The sequence below is a fragment of the Pinus tabuliformis genome, chromosome 1_1, assembly GCF_031772625.1.
Source record: "Pinus tabuliformis cultivar Carrire ecotype Pingquan chromosome 1_1, CPIR1, whole genome shotgun sequence".
Taxonomy (NCBI): domain Eukaryota; kingdom Viridiplantae; phylum Streptophyta; class Pinopsida; order Pinales; family Pinaceae; genus Pinus; species Pinus tabuliformis.
The window spans coordinates 807,860,716-807,880,355 of record NC_142297.1 but is presented as its reverse complement, the minus strand read 5'-3'; the positions used below and the strand labels follow the sequence as shown (position 1 = coordinate 807,880,355).

General features: G+C 41.9%; 2 protein-coding genes across 2 annotated transcripts; both read right to left on the bottom strand.

The window, feature by feature from the left end:
• Nucleotides 1-299: 299 nt before the first annotated feature.
• Nucleotides 300-2,671, bottom strand: LOC149216479 (uncharacterized). Its single transcript, XM_089392794.1, has one exon. It carries the CDS (start codon nucleotides 2,396-2,398, stop codon nucleotides 1,097-1,099), a length of 1,302 nt encoding a protein of 433 aa, XP_089248920.1. The 5' UTR covers nucleotides 2,399-2,671; the 3' UTR covers nucleotides 300-1,096.
• Nucleotides 2,536-5,142, bottom strand: LOC149216478 (disease resistance protein RPV1-like). The gene is made up of 3 exons (XM_089392793.1): nucleotides 4,495-5,142; nucleotides 2,769-4,376; nucleotides 2,536-2,671 (listed from the first exon to the last, which is right to left on the bottom strand). Exons 1-2 carry the CDS (start codon nucleotides 5,001-5,003, stop codon nucleotides 2,816-2,818), a joined length of 2,070 nt encoding a protein of 689 aa, XP_089248919.1. The 5' UTR covers nucleotides 5,004-5,142; the 3' UTR covers nucleotides 2,536-2,671; nucleotides 2,769-2,815.
• Nucleotides 5,143-19,640: the final 14,498 nt, after the last annotated feature.

Below are 19,640 nucleotides of genomic sequence, written 5' to 3'. Positions count from 1 at the left end.
AAGGACCAAATAACATGCAAGAGGATAATATGATATACAAAAACCCAAACAAAGGAAGGCACCAAGCATAATATGACATCTGACATCAAAGAAAATCATGACACATTGCATCTTCTTATTATGGCATTTATGAAATACTTATATGTGGTGTAAAAGCCACCGCCAATATTTAAAACTTACCACTAATCGAATATTCTCACTGCAACTTATAACATAGTATCAATATTGTTTACCAAATATCAATTATGTGCCAACCTCAAAATACTAACAATTATGACAATTTAGTAACGATTACATTTCTTTCATTTATAACATAGAAGAGATAAGCACATCAATTATCTACAAACCTCAAAATTTGTTAATAACAGTAACAATTTACTAGCAATTGCATTCCTTTCATTCATAGCATTCAACACTAAGGGGTCCGCATATAAGGATATAATCAAATGCAATCGCCAATTATCTACCAAACTCATACAGTAACAATTTACTAACAATTGCATTCCTTTCATTCATAGCATTCAATAGTAACAATTTACTAGCAATTGCATTCCTTTCATTCATAGCATTCAATAGTAACAATTTACTAGCAATTGCATTCCTTTCATTCATAGCATTCCACACGAAGAGATCCGTCCGCATATAAAGATATAATCAAACGCAATCACGGAGTAAAATCAAGAAAGACATTTAGTGCTATTCTAGAAGAAACCAAAAAGCAATAAGTAAAGCCGCTTTGAACATGAAAGAGATTGAACCTGGAAACCACTTTGAACATTGAACATGAGATTAGCCCCATGGTATGCCGCCCCTGACCTACTCCCAAATAAATAAATAAAACAGAGTGACACAGTGTGAACCGGCCCTACCTACTCCAAAATAAATAAATAAAACAGTGTGACACACTGTGAACCGGCCCTGACCTGCTCCCAAATAAATAAATAAAACAGTGTGACACACTGTGAACCGGCCCTGACCTGCTCCCAAATAAATAAATAAAACAGTGTGACACACTGTGAACCGGCCCTGACCTGCTCCCAAATAAATAAATAAAACAGTGTGACACACTGAACAATAATGTTTTGTTTTAAAGAGACTATGCAGAGGCGGGAAAAGAGGTCCTTTCCTGAATTTGTAAAATTTCTTCATCCTCGCAAAATATCTTCAGCCATTTCCTCTCCAGTAAAGCACACTCCGTCTGCCGCTCTGTCTCCGTCTCCTCCTCACTCTCCTGAAGTGGGGTCCATACTTCCTTCAGATATTTTAAAGTTTTTGTAACACCTGGCAGCTCCTCTAGTTGTATATTAATACACCCCCTCATGTCCAGCTTTTCGAGGCTTGGAAGACCATCGAGCCCTCCTATTTTCTTCAGTGCACTACAATACCTTAGGTCGAGAGTTACAAGTGTTCTTGGCAATGCTCCAACCTCCACCAGATCGTTACAAGACACGATGGTGAGATCCTGAAGGTTCCGGCAAACACCTTCAGGGAAGAATACCTCTGAAATTTCTACGCGGTACAGCTCTAACTCCCTGAGCTGAATCATGCCTTTGTTATGCAGTTCACTCCATGCTCTTTCATGGCCTCTGGACTCTTCGACCTCGCTAAATGGCAGTTCGCGTAAAGGGCAATAATGTACCCTTAAAATTTTAAGACTGTTCAACTTCATGACAGCTGATGGTAAGTACTGTATTCCACATTTCACTATGTTCAACTCTGCCAACCGAGTCAGCAGTCCAACGGAATCAGGCAAACATTGCAATTGCTTGCATTCATGGAGCACCAATTCCTTCAAACTGGTGAGGTTACCGAGAGAATGTGGCAGCATTTTCAACAAATGGGATCCTAAACTCAGAACTTCTAAACTGGTTAGGTGTCCAACATCGTTCCGCATCTCTTTTATCTCTGTCCCCGACAAATTTAATCTTTGCAAAGACCGTTGACGCCCAATTTGGGGAGGCAACTTTGCCATTTGAAGACAACCTTCTAGGTCTAAGCATTGAAGCGTGGTGATATTTCCAAGTGATCGGTTGGAAATGGTCAAATTGCAGCAACCCTTCAAATGCATATGTTTAAGTTGCATTAAATTCCCCAAGGATTCTGGAAGCAACTTCAAACTTTTGCACCAACTTAAGTCCATGTATTGGAGATTTGTTAAGCTCCCCATGGAATTTGTTAGCGGCTCCAAACTTTCACACATCCGCATACTGATGTGCTGGAGATTTATCAAATTTCCAACTGAATCGGGAAGCATCTTCAACCTTTTGCAATAAGACAGATCTATCCGCTGGAGGTTTGTTAAATTCTCAAAGGAGAATGGGAGTATTTCCAAACTTTCACACATCGACAAATCCATATGGTGGAGATTTGTCAATTTTCCAAAGGATTCAGGAAGCATCTTCAATGTTTTGCAGTAAGACAGATCACACAGCTGGAGATTTATTAGATTACCAAATGAACATGGAAGATTCTGCAATTTGTGGCACCATTTTAACTCTAGATGTTTCAAGGACCGTAGACAACCAAATTCCTCTGGTAGGGTTGTTAAATGCGTCCCCTCGACCTCTGTTTGATTCAAAACAATCTTTTCCAAGTACTTCAACCGCGCTACTGACTTTGGAAACTCTGAAAGTGGAGCATAAATTGTCAACTCTCGCAACTGCAGAGGTGCCTACAATTTTCACATTTCAATCATAAGCAAGATTAAAATAGCATGATTACCATTTGCAAATTACTGCATCTAAACATGAATATATATATATAAATACCTGATATTCACGTTCCCACAATTTTTTCAGGTTTCTCCCAGCCACTTCTAAAACTCTGAGGTCGCGCATTGGAATCCATGAAGCCAGGAAGAGTGAGGACATTCATTCCAACGGAGCCATATGAGCTGTGGTGACCGCACGCAGGTCAATATGGTTTCCACAAATTCCCCTTCAGCTTCAAGAAGTTGCAATTTACTGATTCCGAACACCTCATGACTGGAACTTTTGTTCACTGACGATAATCTCTCATCGCCAGTATCTTCAAGGGTGGACCAAGGAGACATCTTAATTCCCCGAACTTCGGTGGACTTTACCTGTACGTCCTTCAGAAACAATGAACAATTATAGTGCGGCCTGTGCCAGATTACTCTGAATAAAAAATCTCGAACGTTACTGACACATTCAAAGGTTGGCGTGATTGATGCATTTCTTGATGATGTTCGCTCCAACAAATCACGAAAAGCTTGAAGGTCCTCTATGGGATGCCAAAGACGAGGAGGCATGGATTTTCGCTCAGCAATATTTCTTGCCAAGTCTCGCAGGTGATCGTGCATTCTTATTTTGTTTTCACTGTCTACCTCGACAAGGCACTTGTTTTCTAGACCCCTAAGAGCCACCAAACTTTTCCAGCCTGATCCATCCCATATTCTTAAGGCTGTATCCTTGTCTTTTCCTATAAAAAAACAAGCAATATCTAAAAAGATCTGTTGCTCCTCATGGTCGAGTGAATCATAACTAATTCTAAGCCTGTTGTGTATTTCAGTAGGCCATAGTTTATCCAATTGCTTTTTCCAGTACAATTTGTCATTTACACCGTAGAGAAGAGATCCTAACACTTTCAAACACAAGGGCAAACCATCGCAGACCCATAAAAACTCATCTACCAGACCTTTAAATTCCTGTGGTGGATATGGCTGAGAGAAGGCATGGAAACAGAAAAGCTCTCGGGACTGTGATCTATTGAGGCCCTCTAGTCGATATATTGACGACTCTTTTACTCCTACCCTTGTGAGGACACCCTTGTCGCGAGAGGTAATCAAAATTAAGCTTTCAGGGTTAAGCCCATCAACCCTATCCCTGATTGGCAATAAGGCATTTAGTTGATTGGGATGATCAACATCATCTAATATTATGAGCGCGTGACAAGCTGTGAGAATTTTTTTTAGAGTCTCTACACCACCTCCTTCGGCACTCTCAATTTTGGTATTTATATGTTTCAAGTCCTTAATAATCTCTACTTCTCCTTCAGCACTCTCATTTTTAGGATTTATAGGTTTCAAATCCTTAATAAGTTTGTTCTGCAAATAATTCAGAGACGTTTTGCGAGCATTCTCTCTCACATCAAATATAAAAGCTGAACCGCTGTAGTCTGACCTATTACAGTTGAAAAATTGCTTGGCCAACGTGGTCTTTCCAACTCCCCCGGGGCCCACGATCCCCACAACTTTGCCTTCAGAGTGCTCCTCCTGCTTCTCTGATAGCACTGACTTTTCGAAGTCTTCCATTTTTTCTGCCAAACCGATTGGATATTTTGCCACATCCAACGGTGTTTTGGGAACCTTCCTCACCACTGTTTGCACAACCATATCCAAGAGTTTGTTTTGGTCCCTGAATATTCATTGATCGAGAATATAAGAGGAAAAGCAAAGCAAAAAACCAAAAACATCCCATCAACGAATCCATTAGATTAAGAACTAACACGGATTAGCCACTGGGAAATGCTCACCCGTTACAGGCGTCCAGCGAGAAACCGCTTATATTTGCAGTACGAGAAAGAGCGTTTCTCCAATTTTGAATAGTGTTGACGGACGTGCGTGGCTTCTTTTGTTCATGGTTGCGCAGGGCTTCAGCGAATGCTCCGTCATTATCAATGCCCGTGCACCTCAGATCGGAAGGCTTCACGCCATAGAACACGGGAACAATGGTTCTCTCCGACTCCAGCATGAGAACGAGCTCGTCAAGGCTCCCTTTCGATTGTGCATAATTCTGGGAGAATATCGCAACGTGGACAGAGGCAACTCCAATAGCTGCTTCTATTCGAGAAGCAACTTTGTGTCCAACGTCCAATTCCGACAGAAATACTCGCAATCCATGGGAAATAAGACGCCGGCATAGAGGGGTGCCAAACTTTTTCTTCACAGCAGGGCCAGGATAATTCACAAACACATCGTAATTGACATACGAAGACGAACCAGAAGTAGCGGCAGCTGAAGAATCGTGAGGGGAGTGTGCCATCGAAACTGGAATTTCGATGAATGGATAGGGAGAGATGAGAATAAAGATGGGATGCGCAGGGAGGCAATAGCGAGGGAGATCGATGAAATTGCGGAGCTGAAGCTGCAAACTAGCAAACAGAAGGGGCTTTAATGCCTTCCAACAGAAAGCTGTCGGTCATTACCAACCAGGCTACCACTCCACGTTTGTCAGTGCTGTCAGTCTTTACCTAACACTCCGCGTTTGTCAGTGCTGTCAGTCTTTACCTACTATTCCGCGTTTAAAAGCGTAGGTAGCTTAGTGGTGCTCTCGGTCATGACCAGTGCGCGCTGAGCGGCGGGGTCGTTTAAAACTTTAATGAGGCGACGGCGACCTCTTCAACGTTTGGAATCCTAAGGCTCAAGCAAGTCCGACTTCCGATGACTCGTTTCCTGGATGTTCATGACATTCCATTGTTACATTTTTGGAGTTCGGAACCTCTGCTACGTACGGTCTCCATCCTCCGTTTCAAAGTAATATGTTTATGACAATGATCCGAACCAGGGTTTGGACTTTCTGGTTTTATATTTTTCCTTCATAAATATTATGTTTAAAATTATATTTTTCTTTCATAAATATTATGTTTAAAATTATGCTTCTCCAGATTAATGTTGTTTTAATAACAAATTAATTCTTCATTCTAAAATTTGATTAAAATTTATTTTTTAATAACTTAATTATATTAAATAAAAAATCACATATTCGAAAAAATAAACTGGTCATGCAGCATATAAATGACTAATTGAAATTTTGAATTTTTATTTGGAATTGTATCTAACACTTATAATAAAATCTTCCTCACCTCAAAAAAAAAATCATTTTTTATCTTATATCATTTGTATATATAAATATGACTAAATAGATTTAATAAGCATATAAAATGATCAAGAAAATAAAAGTATTGAATAAGGCATATAAAATGATCAAGAAAATAAAAGTATTGAATGTTATCCATAAGAATTCAAAAATAGATTAATTAATATAGTTTATGTTACAATTTACACAATTTAATATATAGCATTAGATCTAAAGATAAAATATACATTTGATAGTATATATTTAGCATTGTTTTGGATTATAAGATATACATTTATATTAATAAGATTGAATGCATAGTATCTAAACCTTTTAAAAATTAGAATATTGAACTAAAAAAATTAACATCGAAAATTTCTTAATGTCACGTTTTAAGATTGTCTTATGGCCTCCTTCTCCATTATTACATTTTCTGAATCATGTTCTAAGATTGTCTCATGGTTTCCTCCTTCGTTATGACATTCTTAGAGAGAAAAATACTTATAAGCATTAAATGTGGCTTTTCAACTTTCTCTCAAGGGAATAATACAAATTTACATAATCTTTAATGTTTATGTTTCCATCAAAACCCTACTTTTTATTCATTGTGACTCCTTGATGCTCATTTTATTTCCAATGTCCATGGTCCATTGTTAACTTTCAAAGCTTTGACTCTAGTGATGGAGTCTTTGACTTGTCACTATTTACTATTTTTTAGTTGGAGTAATTTAGTTTACTATTTGAGACTTCAATATCTATTATTTTTCTTGGCACTAATTAGATTCTAAAGTGGTGAATTTAAATCAATGTATGATTATTTTTGTATTTTTGTTTCATTTATGGCTTATGAATCAATGTATTTCATTACTAAATATGAATTTGAACAACCGTTGTATCATTTACAAATTTTTAATACTGCTTTTATTGTTTAGTATTTACATTGCACAATGATGAATTTGCATGAGATGAATTGTCGTTGTTTGTATTATATCATTATTATTTTTATATTTATATTTTTAGAGAAGGGGACCCCAATGTCGTCCCACCCCATCCCCCATGTGTTTTTCCCAAAATTTGGGGGTTCTTCCACACATCCCCCTTGTGTGTCTCTTTGTTCTTCACACTCTCCCATCCCAGAAACTTTGTGGGACATTGGAAGTTGGATTCATATTGATCCAGGTGGATATTGGTGGCCACCCGCCTATTCCACTTGAACCCCCTACACAGTTTCTTTTCAGTTTCCTTAATTCTAGCATAACTTTCTATTTTTAGCAGTTTTTTTAGTCCTGAACTTCCAGAGTCGTTTTGAGGCCCCAAACTGTGTTTTTTTTTTTTAAACGCACTTAGATGACCATTTATGGGTAGGGGTTTGCCAAGAATTTTTGTTTTACTCGAATAGATATTTCTAATGAGATATCATACGCACTAAACATAGATCATATGCCCCAAATATGACCTTGGGAAGTTGGTGTTCCAATTGACCCCAACGGGGCCTTTGGTGCTTTATCTCCTAGGGTTATGTTTTTGGATGTTTGGGGTTTTTCATTGTTCCGCAGTAATAATAAAAACCTTCGAGCCTCATTGTAACACAATGTAGAAGGTAAGTAGTCACCATATCTCTTCTCAAAAATAAGCTACCATCGCCTGAGCTAGTTTATTTCCATTTTGCATGTAAGCAATTTTCAGTACTTTATTATTAATGAATTGAAGTTTTGTTTTTGTTGTATCTCTGTGTTTTTGTTTATATCCGTATTTCATTTTGTTCCTTCATAAATCTGGATCGGTGGTATTAAATTGATCTTCTCTTTCTCTGTTTTTATGTGCTTGTCCCCAACGAGGTCGGAGTATAAAGAGTTGGGACTTGAACTGGTTGAGTCTTTGCAACACCATCCCCGCTGACACCAATGACCTCCCATGGTGAAAGAAAATGAAGAGAAAGGAGCAGGAGATCTTATCGAACTGGTGCTCAAAGAAGCCCTTGAGTGGCAAAGGAACGAGATGATGGACAACTTTGCCCAAATCCTTCGGTGGATGCCCATAGACGACGCATCTTAATCTAGTAGTCACTTCAGAGGTGCTGCCCTCTTCACGGTACAAGTGAACTTTGATATCCCTATATTTGAAGGTCAAATAGATGTAGATATTGTAGATAAATGGTTGAATCTATTGGAAGGTTATTTCTTGGTCCATAGTTTCTCTGATAGGGAAATGATTACTTTTGCACTACTTAAGGTTGACCCCCATGTCAAGGACTGATGGGAAACTTACTGTGAGACAAGGGTTGAGGAACCCTCTCTGTTTGTAGTTTCCCCCTCTTGGAACTCTTTCAAAGACGCTGTCAAGGAATAGTATTACCCTGTGGGAAGCTATTTGGAAAAGTACATATAGTGGACCACACTACGACAACGAAGGGATCAATACGTGTACGAGTTCACAAAAAAATCATACTCTACACACAAAGTTGTGTATCAAAGTCTCTGAGCGACATCTGGTGCTCAAATATCGTGGTTGTCTACACAAATACATTCAGGAAGAAATGGAGTTCTTGGACATCTCCTGGCTTAATGCCCTATCGTGACTTTGGATCTGTGAATCAGAAGCAGGGCAAGAGCACCCCAAACTGCAGAACAAAGGACAGAGCCAAGGTGGAGCAGCCTAAGACAACCCACCGAAGCTACAAGCAAAGAATGGCACCATGAAGACAAATAAGGACATAGGAAAATGGTGTGAGTTCCACAAGAGCCCCACTCACAAGACAAATGATTGTCACACCAAGCAGTCATTAGTGGCTGAGTTGAAGGCTTCAAAGTCCGATGCATGTTCTGATTCTAAGCTAGAACTTGATAAGGGGAACGACAAGGGGAAGCAAATTATTGATGAAGAAACCAGTGCCATCATTTCTGCCACCAAGATCCCAAAGACTAAGCCCGAAGATCCAGTGGAGGGGAAGCATCTCTTCCACTCACATATGTGGGTGAAGAGTTCTCTATTGCAGTTCATTGTGGACATCAGCAGTCAAATAACCTCATTTCAATAGAGTTCGTGAAGCAGTTGGCCCTACCGACCACACCACGCCCATAGTCATACACCATTGGGTGACTCCACTAAGGATGATATCTTCGCGTCACCCAGCAGCGCCACCTTCCCTACAACATCAATCCCTTCACGGATGACGTACTGTGTGATGTTGTTCCTCTTGATATTTGTGATGTGTTATTATGCCAACCATACTTGTGGAAGCAACATGTTGTGTATGATTCCAAGCCTCACATTGTAATTATTACTTTGGAAAATAAGTTATACAGAATACGGAGGTAGCCTGCCTATTGTCATCTCGTTAATCTCTATTGAGCAATGCGGTAAGATCATCTCCTAGACTGGGAAATTTGTTTTCTTTCAAGTATTCTTTCTCAAAGCAAGGGGAAGCTAGTGGCCACATCCATGGCCCCTTGGAAGGGTTCCCCCACACAACAGAAGCAAGTGGATAAGGTTATGGAAGAATACATGGATATCTTCTCCTCACCTGCAAGGGCAACTTTGCACTATCAGGTTAAGCATTCGATTAATTTGACTCTCAGAACACCTCTACCCAATGGGCTAGTATACAGCTACTCCATTCTACAAAATGAAGAAATCAAGTGGAAAATCTAGGAGTTGTTGCAAAAAGGGCACATCCGACTAAGTTCCTCACCTTGTGGGAGCCAGTTGTACTTGCACAGAAGAAAGATGGAACTTGGAGGACTTGCATTGATTATTGGGCACTAAACAAAATCAATGTCAGGAACAAGTCTCTAATCTCATGGATTGATGACCTTCTTTACTAGCTCAAGTGGGCCAAGTATTTCAACAAGATCGATTTGAAGTCCAATTATCACTAGGTGCCTATAGAACCCACAAATGTATGGAAGACCACCTTCAAATCCAAGGAGGGCCTTTTCGAGTTGTTGGTCATGCCTTTCAGGTTGACAAATTCCCCTGCAACTTTTATAAGGTTGATGGATGACATCTTGTCGTTTTTCACCAACTCATTCATCGTTTTATATATGGACGATATCCTCATCTTCAACAAGAGTTGGGAAGAGCATTTGAAACACATTCAACAGATCCTTCAAACCCTATGACAACACAAACTATGTGCCAACTTGGAGAAATGCACCTTCGACATTAGCCAGGTCCAATATTTGGGCTACATCATTGATGAGCAAGGTGTGCATGTGGATCTAGATAAGATCCAAGTCATTCGGGATTGGCCAACCTCGACCACTCTAACATAGTTTTGCAGCTTTTTAGGCCTTGCCAATTTTTATCAGAGGTTTGTGTTGGGATTATCTCATATCACTTGGCCTCTAAGTCAACCAAGGGTGAAGTGAAATCAATTTTTTTTTTGTCTGAGTCCCAACAGAAGGAGTTCGTTGAGCTGATGCACCACCTCTACTCTGCACATGTACTCACATTGCCAAACCTACAACAACCATTTTAAATTGAGACAGAAGCCTCTAACTATGCTATTAGTGTGGTTCTCATCCAACAAGGGCATACGGTAGCCTATCACAATGAGACACTTTCTGATACAATTTAGAAATACCACACCTACGACAAAGAGAAGCATTCCATTGCGCAGACTTGTCAGCAGTGGAAATATTACATTCATGTTTTTAAATTAAATTCACAAAACACTAACCATCCAGTAAGAAATTTATAAATTATTTTTTATTACACATGTATAATTCAATTTCTTAAAATTTTGAAAAATTCACAGAATGGCCACCAAAGTTGCAATATTCCATTGTCTGATCCAACCATTGCTTTCTTTAAACCAAAATCAAATAGGTTTCCAGACATCGCAGCAGCTTAATGAGTTAGGATGTTAATAATTTTTTAAATATTTTTTTTCCAAAATATTTAAAAGGAGCCTTTATGGTTACCCCATTTTAATTTTTTAATGGAGGTTTGCCCCATTATAAATTAGTAGCTTCAAGATTTTATATTTCAATAAAACTGAAAATTACAATGTGAAAAATAATAGTTGTTTTAAAACGACTATGCAGAGGTAGGAAAAGAGATCCTTTCCTAAATTGGTAAAATTACTTCATCCTCGCAAAACATCCTCAACCATTTCCTCTCCAGTAAAGCACACTCTATTTGCCACGTTGTCTGCATCTCCTCTGCTCTGTCTTGAAGTGGGGTCACTACTTCCTTTGGAGATTTTAAAGTTTTTGCAAGACCTAGTAGCTCCTCTACTTGTATATTATTAGACCCCTTCATGTCTAGTTTTTTCATGCTTGGAAGACCATGGAGACCTCCTATTTTCTTTAGTGCACTACAATACCTTATGTCAAGAATTATAGGTGTTCTTGGCAATGCTCCACCCTCCACCATATCGTTACAACACATGATCATGAGATCCCGAAGGTGGCAGAAAACACCTTTAGGGAAGAATACCTCTCCAAATTTCTGTGTGGTACAAATCTAACTCCCTTAGCTTAATCATGCCTTTGTTCTACAGTTCACTCCACGCTCTTTGGCCTCTGGACTCTTCAACCTCGTTAAATGGATGTTCATGTAAAGGGAAACAATGTACTCTTAAAATTTTGAGACTATTCAACTTCACAATAGTTGGTGTAAGTATTGTATTCCACATTTCACTATGTTCAACTCTGCCAACCGAGTCATCAGTCCAACAGAATCAAGAAAACATTGCAATTTCTTGCATTCATGGAGCACCAATTCCTTCAAACTAGTGAGGCTACCGAGAGAAGATGGCAATATTTCCAACAAATGGGATCCTAAACTCATAACTTCTAAATTGCTTAGGTGTCCAACATCATTCCGAAACTCTTTTAAATCTATCCCCATCAAATTTAATCTTTGCAAACACTGTTGACGCCTAATTTGGGGAGGAAAATTTGCCACTTGAAGACAACCTTCTAGGTCTAAGCATTGAAGTGCGGTGATATTTCCACGTGATCGATTGGAAATGGTCAAATTGCAGCAACCCTTCAAATGCATATGTTTAAGTTGCAATAAATTCCCCATGGATTATGGAATCAACTCCAAAATTTTGCACCAACTTAAGTCCATGTATTGGAGATTTGTTAAGCTCCCCACATAATTTGTTAGCATCTCCAAACCTTCACACATCCACATACTAATGTGTTGGAGATTTATCAAATTTCCAATGGAATTGGGATGCATCTTCAACCTTTTGCAATGAGACAGATCAATCTACTAGAGATTTGTTAAATTCTCAAAGGAAAATGAGCTTTTTTCTAAACTTTCACACATTGACAAATAAATAGATTGGATATTTGTTAATTTTCCAAAGGATTCAGGAAGCATCTTCAATGTTTTGTAGTAAGACAAATCAAACAATTGGAGATTTATTAAATTACCAAATGAATATGGAAGAATCTGCAATTTGTTGCACCATTTTAACTCGACATGTTTCAAGTACCACAAACAAAAAAATTCCTTTGGTAGTGTTGCTAAATGCATCCCCTCAACCTCTGTATGATTCAAAACAATTTTTCCAAGTACTTTAACTGCACTAATGACTTTGGAAACTCTAACTGTGGAGCATCAACATTCAACTCCCGCAGTTGCAGAGGTGCCTACAATTTTCACATTTCAATCATAAGAAATATTAAAATACCATGACTTTCATTTGAAATTTATTGCATATAAACACACATATATATACATACCTCATATTCACTTTGCCACAATTTTTCCATTTTTCTCTGTAACAATGCTGGTGAAAAATCCATGTAAAAGCTAATAAAGGAAAAATTATAACCATGGTTGATGGGACACTTATTCCAAACTAAATTTTGGGCAAAAGAGTTGGCTTGAGGGGGCCTGACCCAGGTTGAGAGTTAATTAGCCAAACAAATCCCTACAAGACCGGCCCTTTTGGCAACAGCTCGTGGAGCGTGGACTGAGGTCTCATTCGAATCAGTATGGGGGGATTGTGGAACCAAGTTTCTACACCTTTGAGATGTCTGAGGGGTCGGTTTAGTCCAACTGTGAATAGTTTCGCATAGGTTACATCACGCACCGCCTTGACCTTCGAGGCCTTCACGATCTGTTATAATCACCTTCGTGCAGCCCTAACCAGGGGTTGGGATGCTTTCGCGTTGCTAAGGCAGTGATCTGCACTAATTCCCCAAGTTACACCGCAGATCTTACTTATCTTCTTATAATTGTTAGTTAACTTCACGTAAACAAATACTTTGTCTTATATTCTCTTAGTCAACATAATCATATAAGTTCACGCCTATAAATAGTAAAAATCAATGCATAAAATAGGAAAAGATACACAGAAATGATATGAAACTTCTCTTTATTACTTCTCCAAAGGTTACAGGCTCGACTCGCCCTACGCACTCGGCTACAGACTACTAGGCCTCTGTGCACTCAGCTACAGAGCCTTCTCATACTCTATGACCCAAGACTCAACTCTACACTTAGATAAGACTCAATTCTTCATCCTTCATTCATGACTCTTTGTTTTTTCGGGTTATTTACAACTTAGAGCCTCGCTCTATTTATACAATCCCATGGTCCGCGGACCATGGGTGGATCTCTCAAGCTGACATTACATTTACAAAAATGAGGGCGGACAACCCTATGACTCATTTAAAAGTTCGCGCTCTGCACCCACAAAACCTGGAGTCTTTACCTCAGAATTGGTCAAAATCTGGGCTTTAAGCCCCAAAACTTCCCTTGGGGGATCCCACGCCCAATAGGCCCCCAACACAAACATCGTGACTCGCCCTCGAGTCACTCTGTCAGTGCAGAGATCTTCATGCGGAGACCTCCCAACTCTGCTCGGACTGCTGCAAGGTCAGCAATGCACTGAGCAGCTGCCTGTTGTACCTCCTACATGCATTATTTAGAGACCGCGGTATCTGAACTGCTTCCTTGCATCTGCTCCTGCGTTCCCTGCATCTGTGCAAGCTTGGCTTCGATCAAGGCTGTAATGACGAATGCCTCATCGATCCAAGGTTGGACGCGTGCCTTCAAAACCGCTTCTTTGTGTCACACCGTGTCTACCTGCTCCTTAAGTGCTTTTTCCTGTTGCATCCGTGCGAGCCTCTGTGTAAGGGCCACTATCTGCACGATCCCTTTTATATCATCATACTATTACTGCAGCTCGCGCGCCTCTGTTTCTAAGCGCTGTATGTTCGGGTCCTCCTGCAGAGTGGTGAGGACCTCAAACGACTCTTCCAACATTTTGGTGCAGTCCTTCACTGCATTGCTGATCTCCTCCATCCCCGATGTAATGGCACTGGCGCACTGTTCAATCACCTCGGGAGGAGTTGAAGGCTATGCCTTCAATCACAACTCTGCTATTTGAAGGTTCAGCTCCAGCTGAACCTTAGCCATCTCTTCTCGTGCTTCACGCATCCCTGCTTCTAACCTCTGGATGTGCGCCTCTATTGGTGCCTCTGCTGGGATGGCCAACTCAAGGACCATCTGGCAGGCGTCTTCAACCACCTGCATCATCTACCGGTTCTATGCCACTACCTCATTGTGTTGCAAGCTCAGTTGTTTCATATTAATTTTCTGCTCGCTCAACACCTGTAGTGCGCGGCTCTCCCTAGCTCGCAGCTCTGCAATCACTCCGTCCTGCAGGACATAGAGTGTCTCCTGAGGGAGCGCAACCATGTTGATCCCTAGTCCCTTAAACACACTGACTGTAGGCCTTTCAGCCTCATTGTTTGTAACTAGTGCCCCCTCCGGAAGCACTATGGTATTGGTCATGCTAGCGCGCAACATTTCCTCAGCCGTGACCATTCCTATTGTAAGGTTGGTCGAGAGAGTACTAGCCTGAGGATTTCGCACCTGCAACTACTGTATTTGTGCCCAGAGGGCTCCCAACACAATCTGATTCTCCTCCGCGAACTAGTGGAGGGCCTCCGCAGTGATGTCGCACACAGTCTCCCCTATATCATGGAGATTTCCTTCTGTGAGGGTGATTGGGTTGAAAGAAGTCTTAGAAGCTTTCAACTTCTTTCGTGGCCCCACCTACTCTCTCGGGCGCTGGCGCTTCAACTGTGTAGATGTTGTTTCTGGGTCCGCACCACCTTCCTTTGTCTCGGGCTCTTCCTCAGGTGAGGGCGACTTATGGCCTTTGCGCTCCTTCTCTGCTGCCTGTTGCTGCTCAGCTATTGCTTTCTACTGTTCTGTTGTTGCCTTCGCGGCGTCCCGCGCCTCCTATGCCTTTGCTACTGCTGCCTCTTTTCTTCTTTTCTCTGCCAACTGTGCCATCTGCAGTTTTTCCTCCTCCTCCTTCCGTTGTGCAATAGAATTTTCCATTTACAACGCAGAGATGGCTGTAGCGTGCCACTCTGGCAGCCACGAATCAAGTACGGCAAATATGACATCGTCCGTGGCCAGGTACGGGAGCTCATTCCACTTCTTTGCGGGGTCCTTGTGTGCCCTGACATACACGTGGTGGAAGTCCACCTTGAACTCCGTGAAGCTTTGTAGACTATTATAGACAGTGGGCGATAACCGTGGCTTGCGGTTAATCCCCATCCTGATGTTCATCTCCATGAACACCCAGAATATCTTACTGTCTCGAATCCTCTGAGCATCATTAGTAGCCCATAGCAAAGCATACTTTGTTGCCTCCGGAAGATCCCGTGCAATTGTGGGGAACTGGTTGTCCTCAGGCAATTCCCAAGCCACCAGCACTATGGACAGCAGAAGCCATGCATAGTGGAAGGTCTTCCCCTATTCCTATGCCTCGCGAAAATTCTCCAAGAACTCCTTGCATAAGTACTTGGACCAGTTAAACTGGACCCCCTCCGCGCACTGCGCGACAAGTGCTATCATCGGCGCGGGCACCTCATCCATGCGACACTTCCGCATAACCTTGCCAGCCAGTATCTGGGTGGAAACTCTGACTGCCTTGTTGTTGATACTGGAGATTGCGTACCCTCTCTTCTTTTTCTCCAGCTTGAATTTTTCCTTCATGGCCTCTGCGATGGCCATATCGTTGCTCTTACCCTCTGAAATGTCCATTGGGTCCTCCCCTTTGTAAGGAAGTCAGATAATTCTATGAATTAGGTGGTCTGTGATGGGGATGGACTCCTCCAGCCACAAACACCCATCATGCACCAGGCAAAGTAGCTGCCTAATGACAAAGATAGTTACTGGGGCGCGATGGTAATGTGGCACCCAAAGTAGGTTTAACAACCCTGCTTTCTCGACTCTGCGCAACCACTTGTGCGGCTCCAACTCTATGACTCCTGCCGCAATGTTTTTCTTCAGCCTCATGAGCTGTGAGGTTGCCAAGTGTGGGAATTTCTCGTGGTCCGCGAGATCCCAGTCTTCAAACTTTAGACCTGGCACCCGTCCCAAGTGCGCTCCTTCAAAAATGATATCGTCAGGTAGTAGCAGAGTCTGCAGAGAGCTCTTGCTCTCATCTAGGTCCTTAGGTACCCTTGCTTTCCCTTTTCGTGGAGGAACATACGCTGGCAGCCTAGTTAGAGGGTCTGCACCCTGGGTTTCTTCCTCCATTTCTTCGTCCTCCTCCTCTTCGACTAGGATTTCCTCAAGGTCTTCCTCCTCCTCATTGGTTTCCACATTAACTGCTTTCCCCTTTTCTTCCATGGTTAGTTTAGTTCGCAACGGGTTTCTAGGGGACATGCACATCGGAACCATGGGTTGCTTATCTTTCTTGGGTCTTGGTATGCATGGTGATTTAGGGATTTCCGTGACTATCCCGGTGCTCTCAGGGGAATCTCCTATTGTCATGGCCTACGTGCCTCTTCAGTGGTCATTTCACTGATATCCATGGCTTCCTTTGGTGTGGTCATACTGCTGTTCCACAAATCTCTCAATGGCTCAGGTAAGTGCTCAAACAATGCCTTCGACTTCAAAAAATCAAATAGATCTAGGTTCATAGATCTCTGGGCGCACAATAGCTCAATTCTCAAATGGCCAAGTGTTTTTTTCTGGGCAACCCTTTGCAATTTATAGTGCCTTTTGAATTCGAATTCAACCGTTCCCCCCAAATTTGGTTCATTAATGCTCCCTTGGCGGCAGATTTTCCCAAATCTAGCCCATAAATCCTGCCTTAAATGCCTGCCACCCACTCCATTTGGTCTCAAACCAAGCATCACATCGTGAATCGTGACTATAATAGTCACTTTCCAGCCGACCCGTGCGGCAACGCAACTACCCTTGTGCTGTCACAAACACTGTGACACTTCGCTCATGTGCGCAGCCCTGACATCATGCAACTCTTGGGCAGAGTATTTTATAGTCCCGTGCCTCCTTTCAACTTCCTGGGGCACTAAGACTGTGCTTCCTATGGCTAGTCAGGTGGCCAGGCCACCTGTATATAGCTTCAACCAACTATCACTTTATTCTCCTCGGAAGGGTTCACCATTTGACTTCATCAACTGCATCACGTATTTTACCAACTGTATCATGCCACCATATGTGATCCCCTTAGTAACATATGGTCCAATCCAAGGCATTAAACTGATCAAATCTCGACGGTAGTCCCCAAATTCGTCAATGTAATCGTGTGCATCCTGTTTTATCATGACGCTTTTCTTATCAAGAAAGTCCTCCTCAAGCTTCTTGACTTCTGCTTCCACCATGGTGCTTTTCTCCCTCAACCGAATTCTTTCATTCATGAGTTCTTGGAGCCTAAGATTACCCTGCTGGATCTCTTCATCAGGTCCCAAGCGTTCTTCTTCGAGCTCTTCCAACTACGCGATCCCTTCTTCCAAGGCTCCGCGAACCGTCATATCCAGGGGCGCTACTATGCACGGACTAGGCATGATATATTCCATCAGCATTACAACGTTCGCTCCATAGGTTAGCCTAGAAGGCATCTGTTCCGTCAGTTTTTTGCATGTTGTCCTATAAGCCCATAAGATTGTTGGTATGCACAAGTCCCAATCACTTCACTGTGCATTACATACCTTGTTCAGTGTTGACTGTATTTCCCAACACGCAGTTCATGTGTATCTGCGCAGGCTGTTTACCATATGCCTGCACCCACTTGGACAGATGCACGCGTGGACCGTGCTATCATTGTATTTATCTACCAAACGCACTATAGGTTTCCCAAACTGTGAGCGAAACATTTTTCTACATGTGCACTAGTCTTCAGAGCTTCCTTTATGCGTACCCCACTACCTTGTGGGCATAGCGCGCAGTACCCAATTCAAGGCCTGGAAACGTTGCTTTTCGAGCACCTCCCTTTTGAATCTGTCCAAGAAAGCGTCTACCTCACCTAAGCCATCATAAGTAGGGAGATCTCTCACTTCTGTTGATACGCACCGTAGTGACGTTGCCATCATGTTACACTTAAGTGTGGTTGCCTCATGTAACCAGTTCTTCCATCGTTCTATCTCCTCATTCGAACCTGAAGTGTAGGAGCTTTCGCGCTCCCATGATATTCATCCATCCATGGTGGGATTTACCCAGTCTTCCTCTTGTGTGGTTATCTTATAGATGCAGTCCAAATCGTCGTCGCTTTCATAGTCGTGCATTGGCTCTATATAGCGCGATCCCTTAGCAGGGTCCAAGGGTATAACTACGCGCAAAGACTTCTTCTCAAAAATCATCTTGTGCTTCTTCATATTAATCACCCCGTTCATGTTAGTGGCCCATTCAATTCCTAAGAGCGCGGGGTAGGGATTGTTGTCATCAACAATATTTATCACCTCAAATTCTGCTAGCACGCTCGCTTCCTCAATATCCACGGTGATTCCCTGCAATCGCCCCAAGGGTATTATCTTATGTTGGTTTTCCACTGGTAACTGAATAGGAGACCACTGCAGCGTAGGCCTCCCCATGCGCTCCCATGTCTGCTTCGGCAAAACGTTTGCGTCCGATCCTAAGTCCAGAATTACTTGGTCCATCTCATATTCTCCAATCTACACGGTTAGCCTCATTTCTCTCCTCGTCCTTGTCTTATGCTTTCCAATCTTTCGAACTACGCACGGTTCTCCTGGCACGTTCCCAGTGCATCTGTTAATGAGTTCTTGCAACCCTTTTACAGCCTTACTGTCGCGCAATAGCTTCATGCATGTTTCCAAGAATGTTGTAAGCATAGATGGGTCCATTTCCGGCTCCGGTCTATCTTTGCTTCCTGAAGTGGAGGCATCAGCGTAGCTCTTCTTAGCTTCCATGAAGGTTTCCTTAATGTGCTCCAAGTCAAACTCTGCTTCCTTTGCCGAAGCTTTGCGAACCCAAGTCTCGTGGGCTACATCTCTAGGTCTAGCTTCCTATGTTGGCCCTTTAAATTATATGCTCTGTTAGTGTCAGTCTTTGCAGCCTTCCTCAGTGATCAAACATGCTCTTACAAAGTGATTTTAAGATGTCAAGGTCAAATTTTGTCATTTCAGTGAGTCTCCAAGCAAAATTTGGTCACTAGGCATTAGGTCTAGGGTTTGAATTTACCCTTGTCAAAGTTGTCCAAATGTCAGTCCACGTCACCGTTCAGCTGAGTGTACCATCATTCAGAGAGTTTTCATTATCATGTCAAGTCCCACTGGGTCATTCTACCCCTTGTTCATGCTTCAGTTGTGCCTAGGTAAGGTCATTTCCCTCTCCTTGGGTTTTGAAGGAAATTTCTCTTGGATGGTCAAATCATCGGAAAAACTTGTATCCTGACGTTCATACACCTTTCCCTATCCATAAAGTACCTTATCAAGCACTTCCCATCACTAAGATCCTCCAAATTCCTCATTTTCGCACAAACCCTAGTTTCTTGCTACAACTTGGCAATTTTCTAGGTTGGACCTGTGTTTTGCCTTTTTGGACCCCTTCCCCTCACTCAATTTCTGATAT